At 37.7% G+C, this 19850-nt stretch overlaps 1 protein-coding gene across 1 annotated transcript in view; it reads left to right on the top strand.

Annotated features, from left to right (window-relative positions):
• Positions 1-8: 8 nt before the first annotated feature.
• The window catches only part of SYCP2 (synaptonemal complex protein 2), a gene marked incomplete at its 5' end in the record, with an annotated part of 36792 nt that continues 16950 nt past the window's right edge, over positions 9-19850 (top strand). Inside the window, 16 exons of the mRNA XM_080405900.1 lie at positions 9-554; positions 9801-9941; positions 10184-10329; positions 11187-11349; positions 11939-11963; positions 12325-12410; positions 13244-13332; positions 13882-13916; positions 14533-14675; positions 14754-14806; positions 15804-15849; positions 16086-16181; positions 16655-16715; positions 17287-17435; positions 18333-18407; positions 18878-19021. Coding sequence (XP_080262026.1) covers positions 9-554; positions 9801-9941; positions 10184-10329; positions 11187-11349; positions 11939-11963; positions 12325-12410; positions 13244-13332; positions 13882-13916; positions 14533-14675; positions 14754-14806; positions 15804-15849; positions 16086-16181; positions 16655-16715; positions 17287-17435; positions 18333-18407; positions 18878-19021 — 1998 coding nt within the window. The remainder of the gene's footprint in view (positions 555-9800; positions 9942-10183; positions 10330-11186; positions 11350-11938; positions 11964-12324; positions 12411-13243; positions 13333-13881; positions 13917-14532; positions 14676-14753; positions 14807-15803; positions 15850-16085; positions 16182-16654; positions 16716-17286; positions 17436-18332; positions 18408-18877; positions 19022-19850) is intronic.

The raw sequence follows: 19850 nt of genomic DNA, 5'->3' as shown, positions 1-19850 counted from the left end.
GGTTAGGAATGGAGGTACGTGGTCCTCGGAGGAATCCCAGCTACCTCTCTGACCTCTATCAGAACATGTTACGAGCTGAAGAAGCACGGGGACGCGGGCAGCAGCAGCCCCCAGCAGTCCACACAAGTAGCAGCAAGGCTCTTTGGAGCAGCACCCTGGCCAAGGGGGGCCCCCAGCCAAGTAAGCTTCAGAGCAGCACTTCCCCCAGCTGCGATCCCGCGCTACGGCCTATCATCCGCCGCCGAGCCAGATCTTTGCCTACATCACCCGAAAGAAGGAAGCGAGCAGCAGCACAGTGTCAAGTTCCCGGATGCCAGAGTCGCATAAACCGGGTGAGATTTGCTGATGCTTTGGGCTTGGAGCTTACTGAAGTGAAAGTCTTCCAGACAGGGGAGGATCCATCGATCCCCTTGCATGTCCTTTCCAGGCTCTCCATAAACTCAGACCTCTGGTGCAGTAGCTCAGACTTGGAGTTTTCTATGCAGTGCTTGGTCCCCGACTTCCAGCAGCCTGCGGACAGTATGGATTTCTCCTCCCGACTTCAGGAGCAACAGGTGTGTCTTGAACGAGTGACCAGCTCAGATCTGGGGCTCAGTGGCACCATCCAGGTTCGCAATATTGCTTTTGAGAAGCAAGTATCTGTGCGATACACCTTTAACCAGTGGAAAAGCCTCCATGAAGTGTGTGCTCATTGGCACAGTAGCATCCCTGAGAAAAACGGGCAAGATCAGGTTGATGTTTTCACTTTCTTTCTCCCTGTGCCTCCTTTCCTCCTTCAGCTGTGCTCTGTAGTCCAGTTCGCAGCAAGGTACCAAGTCAACGGCCAGGAGTACTGGGATAACAACAGAGGCAAAAACTACATTTTAACCTGCCGGATTCACCCCCTTAAGATGCCTAGGGAATGTGAGGAGAGCTGGATCCACTTCATCTGAGCCAAGGATGTGGACGCAGAGCAGCTCGTCAGTAGTCTCGGTGGCCCTCTCTTCCTTGGCATGGCTCTCTGCTCCCATGGCAGCAGTCTCCCTTTTTGAAACCTGCCAAACCTGCCAAAGTGTTTCAGGGTAGCAAAGTAGCCAATGACCCGAACAAACTGTTCTAAACCTTTCAGAAAGTAAAAAGGGCCAAAATGTGTATTGAGTTACATCTGCTGGAAGCTCATGTGATTTCTTGTAGTGTATATGAGCTGTTGCAGGATGATTCCAGGGGATGCTGTCAGACTACCTGAGAGAAAAACAGGACATTTCATGTTGCTAGGAATGTTCTAGGTTGCATAGAATATTTGTGATTGTTTCCTAAATGGACAGTGTGGCTTTACTGGTTGCGTTTCTAATTTTGTTTATATTATCTCACTAAGTCTGGGCACTATTCCATTTATGCATAATTTAGATGGCAGACACTGTGGGGAGTGCTTGTATTTATATATATATATATAAAAAAAACCTAGGACTGTAATCACGTTAAATGTTTCCTTTAATATTTGAGTTAGAAATTAAATGTTATTACAAGCAGAACATACATGAAAATGTGCCATCAGCCCCGTTTCCCTTAAGAAAAGGCACTTTTTTTTTTTTTTTTTTTTTTTTTTTTTAATCTCCAGTGTTTGCAATAGGCAGCAGGAATGATTGTTACTGAAGTGTGTGTAAGGCAGATCTTCACGGGGAAGTTCTCATCTTTTTGAGGTGATGCACAAGTAGGCTTTTTCTCTGGGTAGTGGTACAGGAATTGTCCTTTCCTTGTGCACCTGTTTTTCCTAAGGGAAACTAGAGCAGTTTTGCATCTGTGTTGCAATTGCAATTGAAGATCTCGAAGCACTGTATCAATGCTAATGACTTTACCACTGTTACTGGTAAATATATAAATCAAGACATTGATATGAGATAGATACATTTATTTAAAAAACAAATAAATAGACAGTACAAGGAGCTGGTTACAGAGCCCTGGAATAGCATGCCAGAACCCTGAACGATGACTCCCTGTTCCCCAGCGTCCCAGTGCTACTGCAGTAGTATGTTTGAATTCTTTAATCAACTACTTCTCATTATAAACCAGTTGAACTCCAAAAAAAGTTCATGGTAAAAGCAAAATCATGGTTTTACTGGTAAACTGATACTTAGACCCATAAACAGAATCCCTTCTGCAGCAGGGAGAGCACAGTAACACTAAGTGCAGTCTGCCCATGCTTCTTGCTCTACTACTTTAATTTTGTGGTTTTAGTGTGATTTAAGATTGGCAACAGGCTTAAATCTAACAAGTAAAATATTCTCCATTATTTTTTTCATACATATTCATAAGTGCATGGAAAGTTTAGCTTTATATGTGTAGCATAAATTTTCAAAACTGGCTGATTGGATGTATTGGAAGAGCTGCTTTTTAGGCCTATACCACGAAAATCAGGCCACTTATCTGGGCATCTTATTTTGGATTGCTGCTTATGCATCAAAATCACGAGTTGTTCTTAAAATCACCATTGTAAGCAACCCACAGCCAAGTATATATCAGTCAAAAAAGCCTAGTATTTCTGGAAGTGCAGAAACCCCAAGAAAATTCATGTGTCTGGCAACTTAATGTTACTCCTTATTTGTGATACCCATTTAGCAAAGCTGGGGTTTCAAGTGAAGAAGCTGCCTCGTTCCATTAGTCTTTGGCTTTCAAAGGAACGGAAATCATTAATGATTCTGTGAGCTGCAGAGCACCTCTTGCAGAGTACTGAGAAAATTCAATCCTGTTTGAAACCTCTGAGAACTGACCATGTAGTTTCCTTTAACTTTGTATTGGAGTACTGTTGAGGTTGAACGAAGTTGAAATTGTTTTGAAGGAGTAGGTGAGGCTGAGGTGCGATTGCGAGCTACAAAGGGTGCTGTCTCCTTTCAATCCGCCTGCTTTACTTTCTGTATCTGGGTTAGAGGAGTGACCATTGCCAATGTAGCAGCAGCTCTTGTCTCCTGGAAAAATCAATGCAGGGAACTGGAAGACTAGTCTTCCTCATATGGCACAAAAAATGAGAGCTCTGTAAGAAGGGGCACTGCCTAATTAATTGTAAGGCTTTATTGCCTCCTGTGGTGGGCTTCTTATGGTTAAATGACATATGACAATACAGGACATAATATATCTGAACTAGTCAACATAGAGTCTTCATAGTCAATGGAGATGTTTTTCCTATGGTTAGCAGACTACCTGCGGTGTGACACACTGCATCATCTCTGCTGAGTGCAGAGAGAACGCTGCAGGACTAGTTCTGCCATACTGAAATTCTCAGCATTCATGCAGATTGTGCCAAATTATGCCAGAGTCTGTAGGTATCAAGTTAGATGAGCTGAAACACACCTTCAGTGACTGCAGAAGAATCTTTCTTGGCGTGAATTGAAATTGCATACCCTTACTTTTGTGAAACACTCACTTAAGGAATTTCATTAATTTTTATCTAGTATTGTTAAAGTCCATATAAGCAAAGTTTTATGTACTCGTCAGCAAAGTAAAAAGAAGACAAACACACATGCACAGCACTTGTGCTGAATAACTTGCACTATTTTAAAATATTGTTCCCCTCCCAAACTACTGTATTTCTTCCATCAGCAAAACCAAGGCATCACCTTTCAGCACACCATAAAAAATCCTGTTGTTACCAGACTGGTATTTGACACTAGTTTACAATGGACATTGCTGGAGCCCAACACAGTACTTGGCTTCCTGGCAGAAAGGTGCTGTTGCTGTCTTCTGGGAGGGACTTTGTCATGTGCCAGCAAATGTCAAATCTGAGTGGTGTTGCAGGCCGGGATAGATTATGTAAAGCTGAGGTTGTCAGTTTAAAGGTTAACGTCATGTATACAGTGTAGGAGAGAGGTGAGAAATGAATGTCTCAGTGATGTGAGTTTGGCTTGTATTGTCTTCCTTCCACAACCCCTCAGGGTATTTGCATGTGCAAAATCTTGAATACTGAAGTATTATTCCAAGTTTGCCTTTTGTCTTTGCTTGTCTTGCACTGCTGGAGAATAATTGACAGTAGCTGTTACTAAAGCAGCTGTCGTGGCTGACTGTGGGTCAAGCAGGCCTTCCTCGTAACGGACCTGCGGGTGATCTCTGGGTTAAGCTGTTAAAACATTCACACGAGTACTGGCATCTGTCACATGTAAGATGAAATTTGCACTTAATGTTTTCCTGTCACATTCAGTAGTGATTCTAGGTGACAAAAAGGGGATTAAGCCATTAAGTAGTGGTACTAAGTTGTGAAGATAAGCTTATGACCACCGTTATAAATTCTCAGGACAATTTGGCTGCTTGCACTGTGTTCAAAGTGAGCACTTCTGTTATAATGAGGATTTTGTAAAAGTGAATTCCTCACAAGGGTTATTTGCCATATAATGCACTTTTAAAAACTTGTATTTATTATAGTGATGCAATAAATGAATGAGCAGTCCACAGTTTCAAGGTTCTTTCAAGCATGTTTTTAAAAAATACATATGGAATCCATGTAAATGAATAGGTGTTGTCTTTCCTGATGAAATGTCTTCTCGAGAATAAAGTACATTACACAGTGTATCAGTAAAGCACATACATTAGACAAAAGGTCATTTTGTTTCAGTGGAGAGTTGTATGGTTGCAAAGTGCTTAATTCATTTAAAAAAACAGTAATAAAACTATGGCTATTGTAATACAAAAGACTGTAATAAAAGCTTTTCATAATTTTATGTTGGTTTTGTCAATGGTATGTACTCCTGTTAATGTTTAAGAAAATTCATGAAGCAACTTAGTGCTGGATTGTTACTTCCAGAGCAATATACTCAGGAAAGTAAGGTGAGTTCAAGTTGCTAGAAAATGAACAGCACTTGATAAAAATACAGTGGTTAGTCTATACAGCTGCAAAAATGATCAGGCTGCCACTTCTTACATGGAATTTGCTTCCATTTCACATCAAGAGTTCTGCACAAGCAGCACCTGCAGGATTAAGATACAACATTGGGGAAAAAAAAAAACCCAAACAAACCAACACTGCCAACTGATTCTAATATGGTTTCTTGGAGAAGAAGAGAAAGGGGTTTTCTAACAGCACTTTCCAAAGCTGTGCTAGACTGTACTTAACACATTAATTTCTGAGCCCCTCAGTTGTGTTATTCTATCTTGCATTTGTTCTTTCAGTTTTCATTGCTGCAGTCTATCCTCCCAAAACATGTTCTTTTCACTCAAAGGTTTCTCAAAAATGTATCTGGCGACACATGGTATGTTGAGATGTCCATTTCTGCAGTAACTGATTTGTCTTGAAATGCATCTCCAGCAGTGTCAAGTATTTATTTGATACAGGTCAAGATGTGAATAAACTGTTGCCAGGTTTCTTCTAAAGCAAAATTGGAGACATTTAACTAGAAGATATATATTACCAATTACTTTTTAATCAGTGTTAATAACCTCAACACTGCATTATCAAAGTTGTTTAGGGGAAAGACGATTATTGCAAATCACAATTTAAATGTATGGGCTGTCTATATTACACTAAGTTGCTTCAGAATGTCAATGTCAATTTCTATTACAAAGTATACCAATTACGTGTTATAAATATAAGCATGTAGACCTATAAAGGAGGGTGCTTTTAGAAAGCATGATGTTATAATACCTTATCTTTATGACTCTTGGTTTTCCATTTTCCTACGCTATTGACCTAAATCGGAACTAGCAGTAGTAACACCTTAACTGTCGTAACTTTACCCAATAAAATAGAGTATTAAGAATCACCTGGAAATAAATACAGCAGCCACAGTGTCACCTAGCCAGAAGACCAGCAAAGGATAGAGATAGTGGTCTTTGATTTTAACAAATCTCTTGAAAACAATGTGAATTTGCTTGAGCCTCATGGGTGGGGATGTGTGTAAGAGTATTTAAGAGAAGGACTGACTTTTGCTGTGAACATCCAACCATCAGGTTTATTTTACAGATAGCATTATTTTTAATGTAGGTGTTATTTTGACATTTGGCTTCAAATTCATAGTTTCTTTGCATATATCTTACAAACACAAAAAATTAAATTCCAACTTGTACTGAGTAATATGCTAACAGTCAATCGTAACTGCAGTACTTAATTTAGTGTCTCATCAGTGCTCACAACAATTTTGTATGTACGTTACAAGCATTGCCTGGTAAAGACACAGAGCAGCAAGTCTAAATGATTAGTCATTTGTCAACAAGAGTGTAATGTCAGCGCTGACTTCTTTCCTGATTAGGCTTTCTCCCTCAGATCTGCAGCTGTATCAGCTGACACTTGGTATTAAAACTGTTGGCATCAACGCTTCTGACCCTTTAGTTCTACATACAACGGCAGCTTGTTCCAATCTGTGTAATGCATAACTTAATGAAAATTCTGCTTTCTGCTGACCTCCCTTCTGCTAAACCAAACAGAATGTGAGCAATCTGGTCAAGTGGAAGGTATCCCTGCCCATGGCAAGGGGATTGGACTAGATGATTGTTAAGGTTCCTTCTAACACAAAACTATTCTATGATTCTAAAATAGGCATTAGGGGATGTTTATTTCTGTCTGTTTGACACCAATCATGTCAGCGTACCTGGTGCAGGAGGGAAAGTGTATGATCCACTTCTCCCAGACTTAATGACTCACTTTTCTTTCACTCTAGAATGAGTAAGGCTGTTTTCTTTACAAGATCTGAAAATCTGGAAATAGTCTAAGCCTGTGTTGATGCTAATTCAGTTTTTACAGAAAATTTTGGATGCTCCAGGTTCCTCATGGAAAGTTTTGTCCCTAGTAGGTTTCTCAGTAAAGCTGTACTTCTACAGATCTGTTTCAGATCACCCACTGCTTTCTACTAAAGCATCCCAAGAACAAATGTGACAGCAGCTAATGCTGCAGTTAATCCCTTGAACTGAGCATGCCTCCTGCAAAATGCTCAGCACTACTCACGCCCATGGGATCAAATCCTCAGTGGAGAGGATCCAAGTCTCATACCACTTGTCATTTTCTTGAATTACAGTGACATCTGGTGGTACTTTAAATACTTCCTGTACAGCTTTTTTACCTTTTATAGTATTTTGTTTTCTTATTTTAGGAAGTCAGTGGTGGTACTTACAATTGCTGCAAGTTTGCCTACTGTGAAAGGTGGTTGGTCTCCTCCATGTTCCCCTACTGCTTATTCCGGGTATGAATGGAGATGCCTCCTGATACTCCATTGGAATAATACAAAAGATTCATGCTGAATGTTAACACCTGTTTGTGTTAGATAGATACACCAGTATCACACCAATACTAGTAAAGCCCCACTCTGGAACGGCTGGATTTCATTTGAACACCTTACCCAGTTCCCTCTGATGAAGAGCACAGAAGCCAGCAGGTCCGTGTCTGCGTTGCTGTATCGGCCTTGCCTACTCGGGCACTTCGTGGTGGTGGAAATGTTGCTGAATTAAGCGTACAATTGAATTATGCTGGTTTAGCAACCTCGTGCCCCCTAACTTCTGCCTACACTATGCACTGAAATTAACGTTCTACGTACTGGTTATCAGTAACGACAACCTGTAACGCAGAACGGAGCAGCAGCGGGCCCGCGTAAGCAGGTGCTTGGCTACCGTGGCTACTGCACACCGCTGGCACCGCACCGCCGAGCCCCGTTCCCGTTCCTCCTGCGGGCCCCGGTGCTGGGGCTGCGGCAGCTCCCGCTCGGCACGGCAGGCAGGGGCGCTGGGCGGGCAGGGGCGCTGGGCGGGCAGGGGCGCTGGGCGGGCAGGGTAGGGTAGGGTAGGGTAGGGTAGGCGCCTCACCCGGCGGGCAGCGGGGCTCTCACAGCCATCAGGGCGGCTGCAGCACGTCCGAGCGGCGCCAGATCTCCCGGCCGCAGGAGGCGCCAGCGCAGCCAAAGACGGCTCCTGGCGGCCCGGCCCTGAGGGGGCTCCCCGTGGCCTGGCCGAGGCACCCCTGCTCCCACCCCACGCCGCCCCCTCCGCGGCAGCTGACCGGCTAGGTGAGGCCACCACAGGTGCGGAGAGAGGAGAAGCCTCTGCGCGGGGATGCCTGACGGTAAGGGAAACCCGCCTTGCGACCCGCGCCTGCGGTGGCGATTGGCCCGTATGCCGCCCGCGCGGGCAATGATTGGCTGGAGACTACCGGCGCTGGAAGTGATTGGTCGGCGGGAAGCGGTGCCTTGGTGTGCCGTGGCGGTCATGTGAAGGGCGCCATGCTGGGGGGCTTCGCCGCCGACCTCCCGCGGCCAGCAGCTCTGCCGGCGCTGAGGTGGCTGGTGGCACGGGGGTGCGGGGCCTTTGCCTCCCAGTAACAAAGTTCTTGAGGGAGGTGCTAGCCACTGCGTGTGTGTTTGGAGGGCGGAGGTCTTCCCCCCTGGTCGAAAGGAGGCACGCAGAAGGGGATTCATGTTTTCTCTGGCATGTCTGACTAGGACTGAGCAAAGAGGCCTGTGAGGTGATAGCCAGGCTGCAGTGGAGGCTGCTGCATTCTTTTGCTGCTGCATTGGGCAATATAGATTAATTTATACAAAGCATAAAGAAGTTTGTTGGGTTTTTTAAATACATTGACTCTCAAAACAAGATACTTAGGTCAGCTTTTGAGTATTAAGAAAATGTTTTCAGAAAACTATAATTTTGACATCTTCCTTTTTGGTGATAGTCATGTCAGAGCGCACCGCTATGTATAATTAGGATAGCTTTTTTACCTGCATGCGTTCATCACATTTTTCTTAAATGATTTAATTTATTATTTTATAATGAGGCCCTTCTGGAGTTCTGCTGTTGACTTACCTATTCTGAATGAATTAGTGAAGGTTTTTTTTGTTGTTGTTTTTTTCCTTGTGGAGAAATACGGACTGTCCGCTGCAGGACCCTCTGTTCCTCCATTGCCAAAGTTGATCCTTCCTTCCCCTCTCATTTTAAGCAATTGCTTATCCACGCAAGGGTGTTTCATTATATCCCCAGTTAGTTTAATTTCCTAAACAGTATTTAGCCGAGTGACAAATTCTGGAATTTGTAATGTATTTTGACTGATCGCTGGTGTTCGTGAAACTGATTTGAGTCTAAGTCAGTGAATTGTGTTTTGGTGATGTGATGGTTGTTCCCTTATGCAGCTGAGTAGATGAACTGCAAAAATGGCAGCCAAGAGTGAGATGCAGGTATGTGTTTATGGACCAGGATAGTTGAGTATTGATTGTTTTAATTACTAGCTTAAAGCGCTGCTTCTGGTATTTAATTACAAGTAAAATTCGCAGTGTGGAAAAGAATGTTGTAGGAAGAAATTTTCCTTTGATGTAGGTTAGTGCTAAGTAGCTGGGTAGGAAGCAAGAGGAATTGGAAATAGTTACTGATTAAAATCATGCATTTGACATACATGAATCAGTTAGAATGATGCTTGAGCTCAAAATGCTGAAGTCTGTTTATAACTGGTCTAGAAAGAATAGAGGGGCAAAATAGTCGAGGAAGGCAGTAGTGCTCAAATATATTAACATCTTTTAAAATCAGTAATAGATAACTTAGAAATGCAAAGTATTATATGTAGTAAGGATGGGATATTAACACAGTGAGAACTTATATAAGCATTTGTTTGTAGCATGAGGAAAGAAAAAACATTCAGTTAAGGAAAACTGGCACATAATTAAAAACTCGGTTCATAAGTATTTGCATGATTAGTGTATTAGATATGATGTTCCATGCTTTAGGTTTTACATTTATCGATTCTGTGATTCAGAATATTTTCTTAGAATGCAACAGGTGATTGCATAAAACCTATGCTAAATCTTGCGAAATTAGTATTGGTGTTAAGCATACAGTAATACAGTTGCTCTGTTTTCTTTTATCGTTGACAGTTTGAAAAGTTACTTGATGAAGTTACAAGAAAAAAAGATTTCCGATTATTAGAACAGTTTGTGGCAGCAGAAGACTGTGAAAATGCCTCTCACAAATGCAGCAACCAGTTTGTCAACAAATTAGACAAGCTTCTGTGTTGGGTAATATAATTATTACATTAGTGTAATCTATATGGTCATTTTAATAGTCTGAAAAAATGTTTTTCATTTGGCTTGGTTTATACCAGCAGTTGATTTGAAAAACTGAAATAAAATTCAAGAACAAAAATTCTACTTCAGGCTACAATTAAGGTGGCTTTTGAAAACAAAAAGGCATCTGGTTCATTAAATACAGGTTCCTCTAGAACTGTATACTAAAGTCAGTATTGTAATTTCAATTTCAGGAACTTGACAAACAAGAAGTCAAAACTATTTCCACTTTACTAAATTCTGTTCAGAAATGTTGGAACAAAATCAGCATAGCAGGAGAAGATGGGGTCCCAGCAATGATAAAACATGGCTTTATTGGAAGGATAAGTAAAACTATATAAAGCATACATGAACTTCTTAAAAATATATATATAATTTAATAGAGCATGCGTAAGTACTGCCTGACTGCTGAACAGCTTAGTATTTGATTTGGCCCTTGACTGTTTCTGAATTAAGAATTTCCCATAACTTTGCAACAAACGTTATTCAGATTTAAATGTTCCTTGACAAGTGACTCCTTATAAAGTGATGCTGCTCTAAGTGAAGGTATTGCAAATTATGCAATATATAATTAATTTAGAAATGCTTACAACAAGGTGATATCTTTATATGAACTTGCTATACTGCTTTTGATTGAGGAGTTGGAATTTCCTGGTGCAATTTATTAATTATTTTGTTAATACTTGCAACAGCAATAATGTACCTTTTCTTTCAACAGGTTGTAGTGCTACTCAGATTATTTGGTGTTATTTCGATCTGTACGTTGAATACATTAAATCATTTGTAACTCAACATAATAAATATACCGAAAAATAGATACCACTTCTTACTACTTTCACCAGAGACTTCACTGAAGAAAATTAATGGCAATGTCAGATGTGTTACTCGATTGCCTTCTCAACTGCTTTACTAAAAAAAACCCCTGGTGTTAACTTCATGCTTATATTCACATCTGCAAACATACTTTTCCATTCAGCCATTATCCATTTTCAGCTCTTCTGTTTGTGATGGCAGGTGTAAAAGTAGTCCTCTAGTTTTTGTGTTAAAATATCAGCTACAGAAATTACCTTAGTTTGAAATCACCTACATTTGTTTAGTGTGAGTGAAAAATTTCAGTCTGGCACTAAAGTATGTTCAGCAGACTGGTAATGTTGCTGTTGTTTCAATCATTGTATAGTTTGTATAATTTTACTTCAGTATAATATGTATTATTGTCCTTCTTCATGCTATTAAAATAGATTTATTTTCCCTTTACGTGGTTAATTGGTTTGAAAAGGTAAAAAGAATTTTGATCCGTGGAGGAAATGAAAAGAATGAAATGCTTACAAATCTGGCTGAAGATTTCTTCAACATGTTGCTGGTAAAAATATTTTGATAATAAAATACATTGTGTGTATTATTAATAAATTACTAGTAAATTAATTACCAGTAGTTTATCAACAAAAGAATTTCAAATGTGTTTCTATTGTTTCCATTTAATATCCTTTGAAAGTTAATGTTACAATGATTTCTGATATAGATTGTAAGTCTTTTTGGATAAACAATTTGCCTGTATTCATACTCATTTTCTGTTCATGATGAGCATCATGAAATAAAGAAAACAACTTAAGTGTTCAGTGAACAAAAAAATTTAATCTTACTCTAAATTTGATTACATAAATTATTGGTATGCTAATCCCAAGACCTCAAATTTATAAGATCTGTGAGGTTTTTCCAGTGCATAAAAAAATTTATCATTGGGGAAGTAATTTCCATAAATTTAACTGAAATATAATATTGGAAAATGACACTTGGTATTAGAAGAAGTCTCATGTTCTTCATTAAGGATGAGATAATTTTATAATCTTAAATGCTTTTTGATTACTTGCTTTAGGTACGCTACCTGATTTTCATGCTGTAATATTTACAGTATCAAAATGATTTGTTTTGGTTTTGTTTTTTTATTGTAGGCTATATGTGATAGCAGACCTGAAGGTGAGCTTTAAAAAAGTGTATGGTAGATATGATAGTTAACCTTAAAATGTCTCTTCAGAATACTTAATCAGTGTATTTTTAAAATAATCTCATGCCCAAGGGACTTACGTAGTGGTGCACAGGAATAGTAACATCGTAAAGAGCCATATTTGCTATAAACTTTAAATAACTGTTTTGTCTTGCATTTAACCATTAAGCTTAAGATGTTTGGTTGGGTCTTATTTTAATATCAGTAATCTTGTATGGACAGGAAGACATACTATATTTTATTTCTAAATGAAGATGAGTCTTTATCCAGATGCTGATGAGGGGGTACCCTAATACACTTTTTATAACTAATTGATTTCTTCCTATTCATTAGGTAAAATGCAAATACTAGAAAACTTTGTTGTGAGAACATGTACACTCATCACTGACGTAAGAATTAGTATTTATGTTCAGCATGAGGTAAACACTCTTCTTTCTAAGCAATAATTTTCTGGTTAGTGTTTTAACTGTACAGATGCTGCAAAAGGAAGACTATTGTGGTGCTCTAGTAGCAGAAGGATGATTTAATGTTTCTTTGGGAATATTTGTTGTCATTCGTATGTTGGGGTTTGGTGTTTGGTGGGTGTTTTTTTTTCAGATTACTGACTTTTTTTGACAGTTATTAATAAAACAATGGTATTAAGATTCTGGTGAGAAAGCTGTATAGAAGCGTAGGAAATAATATGCTCTATTACAACTGCTATAAATAGGATTAAGATTCTTGGCTGTAAATTCCTTAGATACTTGTAGGAAACCTGCATACCTTCTAGTATATTACAAATGTCTCCTATTTATTTTTGTAAACTCAGGTTGTCAGGTTTTCCCTTCCCCCCCCCCCCCCCCCCCAAAGAAAGGGAAAGTTACGAAAAGTCTTCTATAAAGGCTGCATCCTCAAAGGAGAGGCTTTTTAATTCAAACTTAAGGTACACTTTAGCTCAGCAATAGACTACAGACAGCACTCCAGCTTTGAAAGTTTTGGGGATTTTTTGATGTATTTAAGGCTGAAAAAATGAAGCATAGCCCTTTAACAGCTGATGTTCACATTAAAGCTTATGTAATTTATTGGAATTAATGTAGTTAGTATTAAGATAAATGGCATTTAAGGTAAGATATAACTCATTTTCTTTTCTTGTTTTGCAATTATTTCTCTTCAGTGGTATGAAATACATTGCAAGGGCCCAAAATAAGAATAACTTTAAATATAAAATAAGTTGATAAAGTTTATCTCACTCCCCTTTTTCCACTCTTCTTAGGTAGTAAGAAAACTGAATTTAATGCTTGACAACATGCCTCGAGATGTCAGGAAAAAAGTATTTGCTACAAAGGAAATGTTGCTTGTCATGTAAATAATCTTCAGTATAATTTTTATAGCATTATATCATTTGCATAGCTGGGAAGGCAGTTTTTACTAAGACATGCTGCATGCAGATTGGTCCCTGCTCAAATCACTTTTGCATTTGCTTTTGTGTTGCCAGTGGTAGTGGCTGTGGGCAGGTATTCACGTGGGTTATTCTCCATTACAAGCCTAAATTTACATCTTTCCTGATCTGGGTCTTCTCGTCCCAGTTGTTGTAAAATAATTAAATTCTTATTTGTAAGTATGTATGTAAAGTACAGTGAATCAGTCACTGGAAGGACAAGTTATTCACACTGGGAAACCTTTTTACAGCATTTGAAAAAATAAATAGAATAAAAATTACGTCTATCAGGTGGTTCACTTCCCCAGTAGTACTTTCAGATGTATATCCTTAGCATAACAGACTTACCCCTTTGATGTCTAATAGTTTAGTGGAAGCAGGGTTTTATCTCATACATTGAAAGCTTGTAATTAATAAACTTCTATGCTTTGTGTTGATGTCCTGTTTTGATGTAATGTTACATTGTTTGGCAGGAGTGACATGGGGAGCAGAATTTTGGATGCTGGAGGTGAGCAAAGGACGTAACAGACAATTTAGTAGTGAGCTTAAAAAATTGCATGCAGACCCATTAAAGAAGCTGCAGAATGTTGTGATTAGAGTCCTCTGGAAAATAAAAATAGTGCATGAAAGCAATCTGCAAAATAGAATGTTTCAGATCTGTGTAGTGTGTGGCTAACTGCAATTTTCAGTCCTTCTGTAGAATATAAGTTTTAAAATAAAAAAGATCGTAAGGAAGTCAGTCTTTTGAGGATAGTGAAGTGCTAGCCATGTTTAGTAGTACTGTAACTTCTCTCAGGGGTCACTTGGTATCCAACGGTTTCCCAGTTCTGACAGGTGAAAGCTGGAAAGTTCTTACCTCTTGCTTGTACACCTAGTGTTGCTCAGATGCTCTTTGAAAGTTTGGTTGAAATTTCATTTTGAAACATAAGTTGTTTAGTCATTCTTATTCCCTTATCTATATATCCTTTTATCTGTGGATCTTTTATGGGTTACATATTTGGATGTGATGTGATAACATAGTAGGAAATGTTCAGCAGTGCATATACCAGTTTCCTATGTAATATTTTTTTTATATCATTAGTATCTTTAAAACTGCTATTCCTGTAAAATGTGTTGTGCTGTAGACTATGACCTGCAAGTAGCCATTACAGAAGCTTTATGCAGAATGGTATCAGAGAAACAAAGACGAGAACTGGCATGCAAGTGGTTTCCCATGGAGTTTGTGTCCACTGCATTTAAAGGAATTAAAGATTCTGAGTTTGAAACAGTAAGTCTTTCGAAAAATATTTACAGGCAGGTAAACATTCATTTTACAAATCTTTAAGAACTTTCTGTGTTTTAATAGGATTGCAGAAAATTTCTTAACCAGGTGAATGGCATGCTTGGAGACAAAAGAAGGTAAAACAATTTTTTTTGAAAGCCAATATATTTTCTTTTTTGGATTTCTTGACCGTTCCTTGGGAGTTACCTTTGTATCATAAAGACTGGTTTTGGGAAACTCTGAATTAAAAGAATACAAGCAAATAAGATGAATATTTCTGTGTTAGGAAGTCAACAACCACATGAAGTTAAGATAGTTTAAAAATATTAAACAGTAAAGAAATTGAGTAATACCATCTTTTGGTACATTGTCACTAATACTGTCTTCTCTATTAAGATGTTAATTTTTTGTAATTCCTATTATTTGGAAAAAACACAAACATATGTTTCAGATTAGTAGATAATTGCTTGAAGAACTGGTCACTAAATAAAGGACATGCATTTGAAAAGATCCTTAAAAATATAAAGTGTTTGCTTCGCTTCCTTTAATAAATGTTTGTAAGAAGCCAGTTTTTGTATTCTAGTCAATTCCACTGGAAAATTTTGAGATGCTCAATAATTGAGGAAACATCATTAACAATCGCTAGTAATCGGTTAGCGTATATTCCTTTATTGATTTAGGGTATTTCCATTGAGATAATGATCAATGAGAACATCTGGTAGAGAAATGGGACATGAAAAAGAAAAGAAAATACGAGCTTTTTTCTTATGCATATGATCACATGCTCTGCATCTTACTTTTTATATGTCATGACAGCAAAGAGATTGTATGTCTTTCTGTTAGGTGTATATTCAGCTTGAATACCATTCTTAAAATACCAGATAAACTAGATATATGAATGTTGTGACAAGAGGTCTGAGACCGCTGCTTTCATTGTGAGGCTGTATACTTTTTCATGGTGTCTCCTTTGGGAAAGAAATGCAGTCAAGTGACTGCTCTTTTGATTGCTCTGATCTCTTGGTCTCTGAAGCACACAAGATTTGTGCTGAAAATACAGTCCAGTCGCTGTGTTCAGATACGAACAGTGTATTTACAGCATTTTAGGATACTTGACAAAATACCCTTTTCTTACAGGGTTTTTACATATCCGTGTTTATCAGCAGCTCTTGGTGAATATGAGGTAAGTTTCAGACTTAATCATATCCACAGATTTTCATTAGTGCAGTTGAAGGATTTCTGCCTTCTAGTAAAGAAAGAATAAGCATCAAGTAAAAAAAAAAATCTTTTTTTTTTTTTTTTCAGGTGTATACAGATCTGCATGTATTCAAAGTTTCTCAGACTAACACAAAGCCTGTTAGCTGGTATAAATCATTGTTCTCAGCTCTTACTCTTTTTATCTTAATGTTTTTGTTTTAGCTACAAATACCAATGGATGAAAATCTTGAAGAATTTTGGATTGATTTTAATGTTGGTAGCAGAAGTATATCGTTCTATGTGGCAGCAGATGATACAGTAAGCTAATTTTTGTTTGCCGTACTAGATTGTTCTGAGGCAGTAGATACACATACTTCCAAGTGTATCAAATTTGGTTCCCCCATCAAAGTTACACATGCAGTTACAGTGTGGAGGGGAAAAAAACCTGGATTCAGTGTACATATTTAGATCGAACAATTTCAAAGTAGTGGCTTTCTAATACTGTTTGCAGTTTTAACACATGCACCTGTGAACAAGAAGCCATTTACAAAATTTCAGTTACAATTTTTGTAGATGGGACTCAACTGTTTAGTTTAATGTCTCTGGCAAAGCTCTTTGAAAATGTTCACTCTTATAAATGGAGCTTCTGTTCATTGTCACTCCTTGTATTGTAACAGAGGATTAAAAAAATTTAAAAATTGTCCTCACTGAATAACTTTTTGACCACTGCATTTCATTTAATTGTAATATAATGCTTTTCTATCTTTAAAAATATGCATTTTTCAAATAAGGATCATCAGTGGGAAACAGTTGTTATACCCGAAGAAGAGGTAGCCCTATACAGCCTTGAAGGTATTGGTGTTCAAAAATGTGACCTTTGTTACACACTAACTTGGATTTTCAAATTGATTAATAGTAAAGTACTGACTCAATTCTCAGCGAAGCAAAATTTCCACTTAAAATATTATAGGTACTGTTTTTATCTGGGTTACAATTGCATTGCAGTGACATTTGCATTTTAGGCATGCAGGTATGATTTTATTAAAATAATTTTAAAATAATGTCTTGCATCACATTAGAGTTAATTTCAATGCAGAATAAGGCATAAGACAATGACATTTAATAATGTTCCTTTTAAACTACTTAGAATAGTTTTGTATGTATCTGTAATTTGTCTGCAGCAATGGTAAATAACCTTCAAAAGAAAATTCCACAGGGCAATATACAGAATAAGAATTTCTAAAAGATTGAATCTTGAATTGTTTCACTAATAAAATCTATTGTAGGATAGAGTGAATTAAATAAAATATATATCTTAATAGCTGAACTGAAGAATGCCAGCAAGTTTCATGTATTTGCAAATATTACATGAGATCTTGCTAAATTGTAGTGAAACTACTTTTCAAATTTTGTTTTTGTCCAGAAAAAGATTCAAAGAAATTATTAACAATAGATCTAAAAAGACCAATGAATGTGGGTAATCAAGAAGGAGATATATTTTTTTTATATTTTGATTATATCTTGGACATCAAAGATGTAACCAGAAAGATTTATGGATTTAGTAAGTGTAAGGTAAGATTTAAACAACTTTCCAAATAGTTTCCAATGGATTCAAAATAAATGTCTCATTGTCACATAAATATTGTTATAGCTGTGATTATCAGTATCTGTTTATACCAAATATTTCTGATTAACATGACTGCTACAGAACAGTATTTATCCCATAATTTATTAAGCTTCAGTAAAGATGCCCAATAAGGATGAGGGGGAATGGCCTTAGGTTGCATCAGGGGAGGTTTAGTTGGCTATTAGGGAAAATGCCTTCACTGAAAGGGTGGCCCAGCACTGAAACAGGCTGCCCAGGGAAGTGGTGGAGTCGCCATCCCTGGATGTATTTAAAAGATGAGTAGATGTGGCACACTGGGACATGGTTTAGTGGTGGGTGTGGCAGTGCTGGGTTAACGGTTGGACTCAATGATCTTAAAGCTCTTTTTCAACATAAATGAATCTGTGATTCTAAGATTTAGAATTAATTGCAACAAAACTAGCTGGAAAAGGATCATCATAGCTTAATGTCAAGTTTTGCCTAGCATGTATAATTTTCCAGAAGCACAAGAACTGGATGCTTAGAAATATGGAAGTCTTTCAGAAATGCTTCATTAGTGATACCATTTTGCAGTATGCTTACCACTCTTACGAATTTACTCATTTAGTAAAAAATTTTTAGCAAGCCATAGCTTATTCCTTCCAGCTTGTAACAAACTTCTTTGCCCTGAACTCTTGACAGACTGAGAAACTCATGAGGAAAAGAACGGCTGTGAGCTTGAAGAATTCATTTTCCCCTGTAACCTGATTTCAGACACCTGAGATCTGACTCTAAATATTTTTTTCCATTTATTGTGTAGTAATAATAATAAAAAAATATTGAGAAAAGTGTGTATTTTACATAAATGATTACTCACTTTGTAGGACTTTAGTAAGAAGCAGTCTGCATCAGTTGCCAAAACAGCTGTACATGTCATTTTTGATGAAAACGGATCACAGGTATTTTATTTCAGTATGCCAAGATGGTTGTTTTCTTGATTTATATATTTAGTCTGATTATTAGCTAATTTGTGATCATTCACCATAAAAATAAGGACTTCTAAAATGCCAGTCAGTAAAAATAACTCTAAAACCAGTTAAATGATCTCTAGTAAGTATGTGTGTATATTGTATATTTGGGAGGACACCAATATTAATATCCAAATCATAGAATACTTCAGACAGATGCACGCAAGGGAAATTCTTTGATGTGAATTGTGATTTGATAATCCATCCTAACTTATTAAAAATAAGTTAGGTCAGATGCTTTTCAAAGTAAAAGTGTATAAGCTCTGAAGTTTATCAAAATCGAGAAGGGAATGTGTTAGGGTAAAGAAGTTGCGCTCTGTGTGTTCGTATAAATACAAAATATAAAGCATAATAAAATCCAAATATTGTATAAAAATTTAAAAAATCCAAATATTACATAGGTTCTGGTACCAGAAAGTCAGTTGTTGCCACATTTAGAAGAAGAGGAGCAACTCAGTAAGTACAAAATCCAGCAACTTCCTGGAACTTTGAGGACTCCGAAGAAAAATCACATTCAAGAAAAATGCAGAGGTCGTTCCTCCGAGGTAAGTAGGATTATCAAAACAGTAAAGTACCAGTCAATTTCAATATTTATCATATTTTATATTATAAAACTTCTGTTATTTTACAGTTGGGATATAATTAATACAGGATTTGTTTTATCACTTGACACTGACTGTATAAATGCCTTTGCAAAAAAATGTATCTCATTATTATGTATTTTGAAATTATAACAATGTGACAAAAATAAAAATAATTTGTTAATGTTCTTTAGACCATCATGCTCTGAGAATTCTCTTTAAAGAGAAATATTTTCAAGACACGCATAGATCTCTTAGGATATGCAAAAGTCTAGTGTAGCCTCTGGAGACTTGTTAATGATCAGCAATAGTTATAGCTGTAATTAGAGGCAAGTCATACAGGCTTGGCATTCACAAATACTGATGATTACAAAAAGCATGTGGTTTTCAAGGTGAATCCTGTATTCTGGATTATTCAAATCACAATTTCATGGGACGGCTGCTATGCATAACTGATTCTGTGGTTTAAACTGACAGGAGCCCAGTTCTTTAAGCCTGGTGTTCCTTTTGCCCCACAATCACTCTGAGATTTTAAGTGTATTATGGATCTGCTAGGGCTAACTGCAGAGATGCTAGGGATGGGGGAAAACATGAAGCAGTCCTGCCATGTCTTCATTGTGCAACAGACACACAGTGCATGTCTTGCTAGAAGTAGTCTAGTAAACCTGTCCCTGAGGTTCTGCTGGTTTATGGCTTATGTGATAGCTTTGCAGAAATTCCTGGGAATCAATCTTGGTTACTTGATTGTTAACAAGGGACAGGATTTGTCCATGCTTTATTGAATTAATTTAGA

The sequence above is a fragment of the Falco punctatus genome (assembly GCF_963210335.1).
Source record: "Falco punctatus genome assembly, chromosome: 10".
NCBI lineage: Eukaryota > Metazoa > Chordata > Aves > Falconiformes > Falconidae > Falco > Falco punctatus.
The sequence above is the reverse complement of the archived record's forward strand: the minus strand, read 5'-3'. Positions and strand labels throughout refer to the sequence as shown.